The 13,563-nt window shown below is 52.2% G+C and overlaps 1 protein-coding gene across 4 annotated transcripts in view; it reads left to right on the top strand.

The window, feature by feature from the left end:
- The window catches only part of SPEN (spen family transcriptional repressor), a 68,097-nt gene extending 54,603 nt beyond the window's left edge, over positions 1-13,494 (top strand). For 2 of the 4 annotated variants that reach the window (XM_054222635.1, XM_054222633.1), the window contains 5 exons: positions 792-8,730; positions 9,324-9,737; positions 10,637-10,831; positions 11,351-11,509; positions 12,843-13,494. In XM_054222635.1, the coding sequence (XP_054078610.1) occupies positions 792-8,730; positions 9,324-9,737; positions 10,637-10,831; positions 11,351-11,509; positions 12,843-12,974 (8,839 nt within the window). In that variant the 3' untranslated portion in view covers positions 12,975-13,494. Of the gene's footprint in view, positions 1-788; positions 8,731-9,323; positions 9,738-10,636; positions 10,832-11,350; positions 11,510-12,842 lie in introns of all 4 variants that reach the window. The other 2 variants (XM_054222634.1, XM_054222632.1) reach the window with 1 other exon arrangement.
- The last annotated feature ends 69 nt before the right edge of the window (positions 13,495-13,563 follow it).

Below are 13,563 nucleotides of genomic sequence, written 5' to 3'. Positions count from 1 at the left end.
GAACTGGAGCGCCAGTTCTAGGCCACCCCTCCGCCAAAGAGGTGTGTTCAGTCTTACAAATGGCTTATTTTTGCTGTTTGGAACTATTGAGATAATAACACTAATTGCTTGACTTATTTTGCTGAATACTTCCCATGAATTCACCTGCTCTCATAAACAACCTGATTTTTTTTTTTTATTGACTGGGTCTGTAAATAGGCAACGTCAGCATGTCACATGCAGCGAAAGAGCCAATTTTGGAATTAAATGATCGGTTACAGGGTTTAGCATTTTTAAAGAAGTCTTATTACCACTTCAGTGCTTAGTAACGGAGAGGTTCCAGCCTTGAGTTTTGACTTGACTCATGTTTTCAGCGTTAGGTTTTACGTTCGTGAGATGGGGAGCCTTGAGTTTTGACTTGACTCATGTTTTCAGCGCTAGGTTTCAGGTTCGTGAGGTGGGGTGGGCTTCACTGTGACAGACTGCGCGTGGGTGCTGTGTGGGTTTTACCTTAAATTTAATGCAATATTTAAATTGGGCAAGCCTGAAGCAGTGAGGGTGGTGAAAAGATACTTGGCAGAGCTATTGCAAAATGACCAATTCACTGCATGTGGTATTTGATAAACTAAAAAAGCACTTCATCCACTGCGCACCGATGCGTTGTTGTTAAATCCCTGTAGGCAGCTGTGTACAGTCGCCTTGATGCGCACGTAAAGAAATTATAAAATGATTCCCCTGCATAGCAAAGAACATGGTAATGCAGTATGTTGGTTGAGAAGGAGAACTTACCTGTTTATTCTTATATTTAGCAGAGACGAGCGAAGAGGATCTTACGAATACGCCCCTGATCGTACTTACTACGAGACTGTTCGGACCCCGGGGACGTATCCTGAAGATCCTCGGCGAGAATATCCGGCTCGAGGCAGGGAATTCTACGCAGAGTGGGATCCCTACCAAGGAGACTACTATGACCCACGATACTACGACGACCCCCGCGAGTACAGGGATTACAGAGGCGATCCCTATGAGCAGGACATAAGGGAGTACAGTTACAGGCAACGGGAGAGGGAGAGGGAACGGGAACGGTTTGAATCCGATCGGGACAGAGACCATGAACGGAGACCAATTGAACGGAGCCAGAGTCCAACGCATTCCAGGCGTCCGCAGAGCCCTGGAGCGTCTCCCTCGCAATCGGAAAGGCTGCAGAGCGATTCGGAGAGGAGGATTTACAGCAGGTCATCGGATCGCAGCGGCAGCTGCAGCTCTTTGTCTCCTCCACGATACGACAAGCTTGACAAAGCCCGCGTGGAACGTTATGCAAAAAACGAAAAAACAGAGAAAGAGCGTGCTTTCGACCAGGAGAGAGTCGACAAGGAAAAGCGCTTGGTGAGAAAGGAAAAGCCGGAAAAACTAGAAAAGGAAAAAACCGATAAGCAAAAAAGAAAAGCAAAAATCCATTCGCCCAGCTCGCAGTCTTCTGAAACAGATCAAGAGAACGAGAGAGAGCCCAGCCCCGAAAAAGTGAAGGGCAATAGTAAACAAAGCAAAGAGAGAGGTGACAAGGAAGGGACAGCTAAAAACCGCCTGGAATTAATGCCCTGTGTGGTGTTGACCCGAGTAAAAGAAAAGGAAGGCAAAGTTATTGATCAGCCCGCTTTGGAGAAACTGAGAGCGAAGCTTGATAATGACACTATGAAATCCCCGCTCCTTGAACAAAAAACCCAGACATCTCAAGCTGAGCAAACCAAGTCTGAGCAGCCTAAACTGGAACCTGTCAGAACCAAGGTGCAAAAAGAGAAAGCCCTTGCCAGTCACGTAGAAGTGGTGGATAAGGAGGGAAAACTGAAACCCAAAAAGCACTTGAAGACGGAGCAAACTTCCGAGGGGGCCAACGCGGTAGATTTAGACAAGTTGGAGGCTCGTAAAAGACGTTTTGCCGATGCAAATCTGAAGCCTGACCGGCAAAAACTGGAAGTAAAAAGAAGTAGCCAAGATGAGGAGGATGCACGCGTGGTTTTGAAAAAGCAGCTTGATGCAACGGCTTCGTCTAGAGAAGCGACAATGTTAAGGGAAGGAGAATTGGAGAGAAAACCCCTGAGGAAGGAGATGCTTAAAAGGGAATCTAAAAAACTCAAACTGGAAAGACTTATTCCTGTTACTAGTCCCAAAGAAATTCAGGAGACTCTTAACGTTGGTGGGATTGGCATGCGTCCCACCCTAGATCTGCAGGCGAGGCTGATGGAGGCAGCCGATGAACCGGTGGAAGTTCAGGAACTCTCTTCTAAAAAATCGAACCCAGTAAAGCCCCAGCATAAACAGGTACAGCTACTCGACGACCAAGGAACAGAGAGAGAGGACGCGAGGAAGAATTACTCTGGTCTTCCTGAAGACGCACCTGACCATAAACTTGGCCAAGAGAAACCTCAGTCAACTGATACGGAGGAGAAAATTGGCATTGACATTGACCACACGCAGAGCTACAGGAAACAAATGGAGCAAAGTCGCAGGTTAAAACAGCAGCTGGAAATGGAGATTGCAAAGTCTGAGAAGTTTGGCAGCCCAAAGAAAGATGTGGATGAATACGAAAGACGGAGCTTGGTCCACGAGGTGGGAAAACCTCCGCAAGACGTCACCGATGACTCTCCACCAAGTAAAAGGAAAAAGACTGACCAGTTTGACTTTGAAATTAGCACTAAAAGAGAAAGAAACTACAGAAGTTCTCGTCAGGTGAGTGAGGACTCAGAAAGGACATCCTGTTCCCCTAGTATCAGACACTTCCCTTTCCACGAAGATGATGACACGCTCGATTCTCCGAGGCTAATGCCGCTAAAGGAAACCAAAGAGTCACCGAAAATAGAAGAGAAGGGTCTTTCGTACTCCAACATGACTGTGAGGGAGGACTCGCTGAAATTTAATCCTTACGATTCCAGCAGAAGGGAGCAGATGGCAGAAATGGCTAAAATAAAACTATCCGTGCTGAGTTCTGAAGATGACTCGAGTAGGTGGGAAACACAAGTGAAGCAGGAGCCTGGTCGAGTTGATATCAGCTTCCCGAGCAGCATCGTCAAAAGAGACAGCATACGCAAGCGGTCTGTCCGAGACCTGGAACCTGGGGAGGTGCCTTCAGATTCAGATGACGACAGTGAAAACAAGCCCCATTCCCCAAAAGCCTCGTCCTTGTTAGAGAGTTCCAGGTTGTCTTTTTTATTAAGGGACAGAGAAGAGAAGTTACGTGAAAGAGAGGAAAGACTGTCAAGTTCCTTAGAAAGAAACAAATTTTACTCTTTCGCATTGGACAAGACAATCACACCAGACACAAAGGCCTTGCTTGAAAGAGCCAAATCTCTCTCTTCATCCAGAGAAGAAAACTGGTCCTTTCTAGATTGGGATTCACGATTTGCTAGTTTTAGAAACAATAAAGACAAAGAGAAGGTTGACTCGGCTCCGAGACCTATTCCGTCTTGGTATATGAAAAAGAAAAAAATCAGGACTGATTCAGAAGGTGGGAAACTAGACGATAAGAAAGAAGATCATAAAGAGGAGGAACAAGAGAGACAGGAACTGTTTGCTTCTCGGTTTTTGCATAGCTCAATCTTTGAACAGGACTCCAAGCGCCTGCAGCATTTAGAGAGAAAAGACGATGATCTGGACTTCATTTCTGGTAGGTTGTACGGGAGACAGTCTTCCTCTGATGGGACTAACAGCGCGGCTGATTTGGTGCAAGAACCGGTGGTTCTCTTCCACAGCAGATTTATTGAACTGACGCGAATGCAGCAGAAAGAAAAAGAGAAAGATCAGAAACCAAAAGAAGTGGAAAAACAGGAAGACAAAGAAAACCGGCCGAAAACACCAGAAGCGGTTCCTGATACTAAAGAGCCAGAACATAAAACTTCCTCAGTAGTGGGTCCCTCTTCGGTTGCTGTCCTACCACAGGAACCAGCACCGGTGGCTTCCGAGAAGGTAGCGAATGAGAAGGTGGTGGTGGAAACAGCTTCTGTAAAAGAAGAAAAACCATCTGAACCTGCTTCTACAGCAGAGGAGCAAAAACCTTTTCCTGAACTTGCTGCTCCTGTCAAAATTGAACCACCCGAGCAAACCGAGCCCCCGCCAGTCATAGAAGCTAGTAAAGAAGTTGTCGCTACAACCCTGGCACCGGAGGAAGACACTGTGGCAACAGAGCATCCTTCATACTTGGATACCAAGCCTCCTACTCCCGGAGCTTCGTTTCCCCAGGTGGACATCAGTGTAGATCCAGAACCTGAAGCTGCCCAGTTGGTTCCACCTCCGCCCAAGCTAGTTCAGAAGTCCGATGAGGCTGCCGAGCCTAAAGAAGAAAATCCTCCGCCTTCTGCCAACGCTGATGCTAGTGCGAGTCAAAAGGTGGAGGTGGCTGCTGAGGTCCTGCCGCCCGTTTCCGACAACGATATGGAAGTCGAACCTCCGGTTGTTGTAAAAGACAAGAAGTCCTACAAGAGTAAACGCTCCAAGACTCCCGTGCAATCGGCAGCAGCTAACGTCACAGAAAAGCCCGTCACGAGGAAGAGTGAAAGAATTGACCGTGAAAAACTCAAAAGGTCGAGCTCTCCTCGTGGGGAGACGCAGAAGCTTTCTGAATTGAAAGTGGAGGCGGAGAAGGTTTCGAGGAATGCTGCTAAATCCCCTAGTTCTGCTGCAGAGCCGGAAAACGTGGAGCCAAGCTTGCCAATAGGCCGGACTAGGCGCAGAAACGTAAGGTCAGTCTACGCTACCACGGGGGACAATGAGGGCCCGTCTCCGGTGAAGGACTCCGTGGAGGTCACTAGATCCACCAGGAAGAGAGGGGAAAAGGAACCGCAGGAAACGGTGACAACTGTTCCTACGACCCCGAGGAGGGGAAGACCTCCGAAAACCCGCCGTAAGCCGGAGGAGGACATCTCTCCAATAAAGACAGAACCGGTACAGCAAGAGGTGGAGGAGGCTGAAACTAAAGACGCTGTGGAAGCTCCTAAGCCTGCAGAAGGTTGGAGATCGCCTAGATCCCAGAAGCTAACACACAGTCACTCATCAGCTGCTACCAGCCAACAGGGGAAGAAAGGGAAGAACGAACCGAAAGCCGATACCTCGGCTGAATCCGAAGATGCTGCTGAAAGAAGCAGTCAGGAATCGAGCATCGGTGACAACGGCAATAAAGCCAAAGGCACTGAGAAAGAGCCGGCAGCGAGCGAGCAGAAACGTGATAGGAAAGAACTGGATGTGGAGAAAAACCAGCTAGAAATCCCCACGGTTGAGATCACTGAGAAGAAACCGGTGCCGGAAAAGGTTACAAAATCCAAAAGGGGAAGGTATAAAAATACCAAAACTGTCGTAGATAAAGCATCCGTGTGTCTCAAAAACGTAGAAATACGCCTCAACGTGGACGAAGTCAAGGGCGCCTTGCGGCCGACTGATGAGGAGGCAGAGCCGGTGGCGGTGTCGCCGGCCAAAATGAAGAGCCCCCCAAAAGAGGACATCTTGCCACCCCATTTTGCTAAGAATGAGGTAGAAGATTCATTCCCAGAAACGGAAAAAGAGGTGATACGGGAGCCAAAGCAGTCCCCCGAAGCTGCCCAGTTAGCCAAACAGATCGAACTCGAGCAGGCCGTGGAGAACATTGCAAAACTCACCGAAACTCCTCCGTCAATTGCTGCCTACAAAGACCCAACGGCAGACGTGCCCGAAGTTCGTCAGGAGGAGGAAGGAGATAAACCCGCGCATCAGGCTAGTGAAACAGAGCTGGCAGCGGCCATCGGCTCCATCATCAATGATATTTCTGGAGAGACGGAAAGCTTTCCTGCACCCCCGACGTATCCCGCTGAATCGGAAGCTGAAATCCCCACGGAGCCTTTGGTGTTACCGTCACCTCGGGAGGAGATGGAGCCTGAAACTGATCAGGCAGTGAATAATATCCTAGAAACTGAGGCTGCTGTCGAGCCCGCGGTGCAGCCGGTTCCCAGCTCTGCCCCGCCGGCGGTAGAGACGGAGAGCAAGGAGGCCGAAGTCAGCTTCAGCGAATCTTCCAACTCTGCGCAGGAGGCCGAGACCTTGCAGGAGGCTGAAGTTGCTCGGAAGGAAAAGGGCCGTCAGAAAACCACACGGCAGAGACGCAAAAGGAGCACGGGCAGAAAGGGCGACGCCACTGAAGTCAACGCCTTCGAGCCGGAGAGGGTGCCGAGCAAGTCGCCCCCCGCCAACGAAGTAAAGACGAAGCCCGAAGAAGCCTCGAAGGAGGAAAAGCAAACTAAAACCATAGCTCAGGCGTCCATGGAGCCAAGCGCTTCCGATGCCAGCAAGGCTGCAGCTGCTGACGTTGCGGCTGTGCATGAAGCCGTTGCTGAGAGCGGCACCTCTCCGAAAGCGCCCGCTCCGACTCCCCTGGACCTGCCGGCCCCGCCGGTTACCCTCGACGAGGGGAGTCAGAGCGGGTTCAAGATACGGTCGCCCATGGAGAACACCCCCATCACGCCGCCCAGCGCCCCAAATGCAGCCCTTCCCACCGTCCCTTCGGCAGCGGTGGCAGCCAAACTGCCCACCCCGGTGCCCGCCACCATCGTCCCCCTTCACTCTGGCACTGCCAAGGTGCCGGAGTGGATGGTAAGGCACGAGGAACCCCGTGCCCGTTCCACGCCCCCACCCGCTCTCCCACCAGACACGAAGGCGTCGGATATCGATACAAATTCCAGCACTTTGAGGAAGATACTCATGGAGCCCAAGTATGTCTCAGCGACGAGCATAACCTCCACGCACGTGACGACGACGCACGCCGAGCCGGTGAGCGCGCCTCGTTTGGAGGAGGCACCCCTCCACCCCGCAGTGGAGGCCATAAAGCCGGTTTCGGAGGAGAAGCCGGCAGTTCCCGTCACCAACGCCTTGGACCCACCGGTGGCCGAAGCCCCCGTGTTCAGCGAGAAGGAAAAGATAAGCACCGTGATTGCTCCCAAAGCCACTTCTGTCATAAGCAGGATGCCCCACAGCATGGATCTGGAGGAGGCTCCGAGGATCACCTTGGTGAAGCAAGCTCCCCAAACCCAGACGTGTCTCGTCAACGCCCCCTCGCCGAAATTTAAGCAGAGGTCAAGCACAAATGATAACAGCCGGTTTCATCCAGGATCGATGTCTATTATTGAGGAGAGGCCTGTAGAGACTGGGTCCAGTCCGGGGCTGCGGGTGAACACCTCGGAAGGCGTAGTCCTTCTGAGTTACTCGGGACAGAAGACAGAAGGCCCTCAGCGAATTAGTGCCAAGATCAGCCAGATTCCCCCAGCCAGCGCCGTCGACATAGAGTTTCAGCAGTCGGTGTCCAAGTCTCAGATTAAACAGGAACCTATCACACCATCTCAGCCGACGCCAAAAGGCTCCCAGACCTCGGCGGGCTACGGGACTGTTTCCACCCATTCTTCTTTGGTACTAGGGACACAAGCTTACAATACGTCGCCCGTCATCTCCTCCGTTAAACAAGAGCGCACTGCGCTGGAGAAGTCCGACTCGTCCCACCTTTCTGTTCAGACTCCAGCGTCTCAGCCCGGTAAAGTCCTCACTCAGACTGTAAACACTCCACCCGTACTCGTCCACAACCAGATGGTTGTGAACAAAAAACTGTCCGATCCGGCTGCTCTCAAAGTGGAGACCAAGACTCTGCAACCCTCCAACTTGAGTCCTGGAGTCAGTCCCCACCACCCTTCCCTCTCTGGGAAAATGCATTCGGAAGCAAACCACGTCAGCTCGGGACCCAGCACCCCGACCGACCGGGCTATTTCCCACTTGGGGGTCACCAAACAGGAGCCGCACTCGCCCCGTACTAGTGGGCACTCGCCGTCGCCGTTCCCCCGGGCTTGTCATCCCGGCAGTACCTCGTCTCCGGCTCTATCGAGCAGTACCCCGGTCATGCTGGCACCGGGAATTCCCGTTCCTCAGTACATATCCAGCATGCATCCCGAGCAATCTGTTATCATGCCCCCTCACAGCGTAACGCAGACTGTGTCCCTGGGCCATCTGTCCCAAGGCGAGGTGAGGATGAACACCCCTCCTCTCTCCGGCATCCCTTACGGCATCCGCCCGGAAGCGCTCCATTCCCCCAGAGCCGCTCTGCAACCCCAGATAGAGATCAAACCTCAGCGGTCCAGCACGCCCCAGCCAGCTCCGATACGAGACATAGTCATGCCTCCTCTCTCCTCTCAGCATGCCCCCGAGGAGGAGATGCATTACCACCACACCACGGTGTGCAGGGGGCCAGCCCCGGTTCAGTCGGACGTGCTGGTGATGCAGCCGGATTACCGCATGCACCCCACCAGCATCCGGCTGGACCAGTACAACGTCCCCCGGGACGTGAGGATGATCATGCACCCGCACATGGCCGCCGTGGGCGAGCACCACTCGGAAACGAGACAATCCCGAACGCCTGAAGGGGCTGTGAAAACTCCCCCCGTCAGTAAGACCCCGCAACCTGGAAAAGAGACGCCCAAATCCTCCGAAGGCAAGATGGCACACTCTCCTCACAGCGAGCCCCGGCTCCTCAGCGTCCCCTCCGGCAGCCAGCTGCCTGGACTGCCTTTGACGCAGCCGGTGGTGGTACCGCACGGGGTGCAGATCATGCACCCCGCGGGGAGCTCCTTTCACGATTATCGGTCTGTGTACGGCGACATGAGGAATTACCATACGGCGGCACAGCTCGGGCATCCTCAGTTCCCGGGTGCCTCGCCGATCGGGTTGCCTTCCCGGAGCATGACCCCATCTCAGGTGAGAAATAAAACCCTTTCTTCTCCTTCTACCTGAAAGCTGGAGCGCTTTGAGCTAATTACAGCCCCGGCGTGGCTTTGTGTGGCCACAGGAGCTGAGTTTAGCTCTCTGTGATTATTCTCCAAGCCAACTTAAGTTCAAAGCACGAGAGGAGCTATTTTTGTTTGGGAAATGGGGTTCGAATGCTGCTTAGCATTAGAGGAAGCTGGAAACAAACATGTTTTCTTAACTACTCTAGGACTCAAACCTACCTGCAGGTTTCTAGACGTAGAGGTTTTGGGGAGAGAAATATCAGCATCGAGGTAGCGTGGGGGTCGGACATCCTCAGACGCCTGGCGTGGATAACGGAGGGCTTGGGGCAGGATTCGGGGGATGCGGTTTCGGCTCTGGGGTGTGAGAAGCTGCTGGGGTGGCTTGGGAAGGGGCGGCTGATCCAGGCCCCACCGCAGCAGGGCTGGTGCTGTGGCGTGGAGACACCCATTTCTCCACCAGCCATCTGATGGTGTCCTGGCAGCCTTAGCGTTGAACCAACGAGTTCCGATATGCCCGTGGCCCAAAATCTTTCCTTTTTCCCCACGCCGCCTGCTTCCCAGGGTCTACAGGAGGGTGAACACTCGCACCCCAGCCAGCCAGTACGCAGCAAGACTCCTCAGATCCCGCAGGATCCCAAGGGCCCGCCGGCAGCAGGACCCGAACAGAGTCACCACCCCACTGTAAATAGGCACGCGGCGCCGATAGACCCTCACGTCCACCTTCAGAGGGCACAAGCGGACACGGGCCAGACCTCCTACCCTTCGCCCGTCGCTATCTCAATGAAACAGGAGCTTCCGTCACCGCACCAACCTCAGGCGGTTCCCAAGCAATCCATGTTTATCCCCACGACGTCGGGTCCCGGCGCCCCGCCGGGGCTGCCCCTCAATCGCCCGGAGCCCCAGTCCGCGCTCAAACAGGAGCCGTCTCCTCACCCCGTTTCGCAGAGACCTGTGGACATGGTTCAGCTCCTGACAGTAAGTATTGCTCCGACGTCTTCTGATACCGCTCCGGCCTTTTCTCCTGGCCGAGTAGCCTTGTGCTCCTTGTCCGGGGAGAAACAGTCAGGTTCTGCATAGCTTGTGGCACCAAAACCCGCTCTCTCTTGGCGTCAAATGCTTCAGATGTGGAGAAGGTGGTTGATTTTCTGTCCCTGGTGAATTTTAGCTGTGTTCACGTGCACGTGACATTTACTACAGCCTCCAAATAAGGTGCTGCCGATGCAGAGGAGCCCGTATTTCTCTCGTTACGGTTTCTCTCAGCCTGCCGGCTCAGGCAGGCAGCGCTGCGTCATTTCTACAGTCAGCAGGACTGTCAGATCTTCTTCACAGGCGGGAAAGAGTGGTGGTGTATTTAATTTAAAGAAAAAGAACCAAAAACGCTCTCCCAAAGCCTAAAGACGGAGGAAGAGGAGGGAGATGGTGAGGAACGGGCACTGACGCAGAACCCAGAGTTGCGTTCGGTGCCGAGTATTTCCCGCGTAACCTTGGGCGACTCCCCCCTGCTGCTGCTGCTGCTCTCTCTCAATTCTCCCGTTTGTAAAAGAGAAAATAACGTTTGGTGACAGCCCGGCTCTGCCTCGCGCTGCGGTGGGAGGCTGGAAGGTTGGGAAGTGCTCTGATGTTAGGACGAAGGGAGCCACCCAGGCTGGAAGAAAAAGGGCTCAATTACTGATTTAGCAGGACCTAACCCAAGCCCGGACCGGCGCGTACGAGGGGCGATAAGATGTTACATCTGTACCGAGTCCTTAAAGCAAAGCAGCGGTGTCTTTAATTACCTGGGAAATTATCAGAGGCGAACAAGCAGCTCGGACGGGATTTAAGATCCCCCCCTCTCCTTCATTTGCGTTTAATATTTCTTCTCCTTCTCTTTCCAGAAATACCCGATTGTTTGGCAGGGCCTTTTGGCTCTAAAAAACGACACGGCCGCTGTTCAGCTCCACTTTGTCTCCGGTAATAACGTCTTGGCGCACCGATCCCTGCCGGCGCCGGAGGGGGGGCCGCCGCTGAGGATCGCTCAGCGCATGCGACTGGAGGCGTCGCAGCTGGAAGGCGTCGCGCGGAGAATGATGGTGAGGGGTCGGGATGGGGCGAGGACGCGTGTTTGGGGTGAGCTCCTGTCTGTGTGCTGGAAGTTGGGCTGTTCTCACACAAAAAAAAAAAACTCCGCCGATTCTCGCAGAAACCTCAGCTCCCGTTGGCTTGTGTCACCGTATTTTGGGATTCTGGGAATGGCTGTGCGATTCCTTCGTCCCAAAGAGCGTGAAATGCGGATTGCACGTGGTGAGCGACTCTGCATTCGTAGGAAAGGGAATGGCGGAGTTGGGAAATCTTTGAAGTCACCCAGCCCTCGGGCCCGGAACAAATTCCTGCTGGCTCTGACACGTCGGAGTAAGGCGGGAAGTGGAATTCAGGCAGCCGTGGAAATCAGTAGTTTTCAGTCCTTTTCACCATCTGGGCTGGCCGAGCTTTCAGCACCTCTTTTGTAGGGAGTTCAAAGGGAGGATTTTCCGCCGCGGATAACGAATGTATGTCAGGAACGAGCCCGTTCCCAGCAAACGTTGGACTTAATTACTGTGTTTTCTCTCCAGGTGGAGAGCGATTACTGCCTGCTGCTGGCCTTGCCGTGCGGCCGAGACCAGGAAGACGTAGTGAATCAGACGGAGTCGCTGAAGGCTGCGTTCATCAGCTACCTGCAGGCTAAGCAAGCTGCAGGAATCATCAACGTTCCCAACCCCGGCTCTAATCAGGTACCGCCGAGCAAAACCCCGAAACTTAAATCGGTAGATACTGGACCCTCCAGCCTTCCGCTTTTGCTTAACATTGGAGTTGAGCTGCCTGTTTTTATTATTAAAACAAAATCCCCCCCATTTCCCACGCTGGCTTCTTACATCGCCCATCAAAACGCACCGATGTAATTGATAGAATCGGTGAAGATGAACCGCGAGGCCAAAAAAACAACCCCAAACGTATGCTCAGTTTGTTCACAGCCCCGCGTCTTTGGCTGAAAACAAACCAAACCCATTTTCCAGCTCTTTTTCTGCGTTGGAAGTAGATTCCTCATTTCTTCCTCATCTCGTATCCTGAGTTTTCCGGGACACCTGGTGGTTCCTCGCTCTTGGCCACTAGGAAGGCAAAACCATTGGGGTTCGGTGATGAGGGGCGTTTATTCCGCTGTGTTGCTGCATCGCATCAAATTTAAACTGTTCCCTGGGTCTGAACAGCCCGGAACGAGCGGTCGGTGCTCGGAGATGTGGCTGAAATGATAATTAATGGGAATTTTTCTGCCTTTCCCAATAAAACCAGGGGCTTTTACATCCCCGGGGAGGAAAAACTCCTCACTTTGGGAACCGCGCCTGAGGCTGCTGGGCACCGTCTCCGTTCCTATACAAGCGCCGGTTCACGAGCCTTTAAGTGCCCAAAAAAATCATCCGAATGTCCCATTTTAAAACATTTTTGGCCAGCCCTCGCCCAGGTTTCTCTCTCACCCGCGGTTCTTTCCTCTGGTGGTTTCTCGCTCTTGGCCGCTATAGAGACAAAACCATCGGGGTTTGGTGATGTGGGACGTTTATTTCGCTGCATTGGATCAAATTTAAGCTGTTCCCTGGGTGTAAACTGCCCAGAACGAGCGGTCGGTGCTCGGAGCGGCCGCTGAAATGATAATTAATTGGGAAAGGCAGAAAAATTCCCATAAAAGCGGCTTTTACATCGCCGGTGCGCAAAAACTCCCCGCCTTGGGACCCGCACCTGAGGCCGCTGGGCACCGTCTCCCTTCTTATACAAGCGCCGGTTTATGAGCACCCAAAAATTCATCCCAATTACCTTTTTTAAAACATTTTCGGCCAGCGCTGCCCTGTGGTGCTTTTCCTCTGGTGGTTTCTCGCTCTTGGCCGCTATAACGACAAAACCATCGGGGTTTGGGGATGTGGGATGTTTATTCCAGCCGCGTTACAAATGCGGGTTTACGAGCCTTTTAACACCCAAAAAATCATCCAAATGACTGGTTTTTAAGACGTTTTTGCCCCCCCCCCCCCCCCCCCACTCCGGTTTCCCTCTCACCCGCGCTGCCTTTCTCCCTCGCAGCCTGCCTACGTTCTGCAGATCTTCCCACCCTGCGAATTTTCGGAAAGCCACCTGTCCCGCCTGGCCCCGGACCTCCTCGCCAGCATCTCCAACATCTCTCCTCACCTGATGATCGTCATCGCCTCGGTATGAGCTGTTTACCGCTTAACTGAACTCGATTTTTTTTTTGATTTTTTTTTTTTTTTTTAAATTTTGAAATTTTTTTTTTCCAAGGCCCTGCAGCAAAGCAAAAAAAAAAAAAAAAAACAAAAAAAAAAAAAAAAAAGAGAGAGAGAGCCCACAAAAACCACACACACAAAAAAAAAAAATTAAAAAAAATAAATAAAAAGAGAGAGAGAGAAAGTCCTGAAAAAAGAAAATGCTGCCAGAGTACCAGCCTCCTGCCCTCACCGGCCTCGATCAAACTGTCGCTGGGGAGCGGATCCGCTCCCTCGGATGTTTACATATTGCTTTAGCTTACGGACAACTGATGCACTCGGCGGGCGGACCGGGCTGGGGTTCCTGTGCCTCCTTTTTTGGGGAAAAGAGGAAAAAAAAAAAAAAAAAAAAAAAAAAAAAAAGGAAGAAGAAGAAGAAAAAAGAAAAAAAAAAAAAAAAAAAGGAGGGCTTATTTTTTTTAACAAAAAAAAAAGGAGAAAAAAAGAAAAAAGAACCTGAACTGCCTTTGCACTAAATTAGTGACTCGGACCTTTGCACAGTTGGGGACACGCTGTGACGTTCT

Source organism: Rissa tridactyla, chromosome 16 (assembly GCF_028500815.1).
Source record: "Rissa tridactyla isolate bRisTri1 chromosome 16, bRisTri1.patW.cur.20221130, whole genome shotgun sequence".
Classification (NCBI taxonomy): Eukaryota; Metazoa; Chordata; class Aves; order Charadriiformes; family Laridae; genus Rissa; species Rissa tridactyla.
Note: the sequence above shows the minus strand (reverse complement) of the source record. Positions and strands in the feature narration are given on the sequence as shown.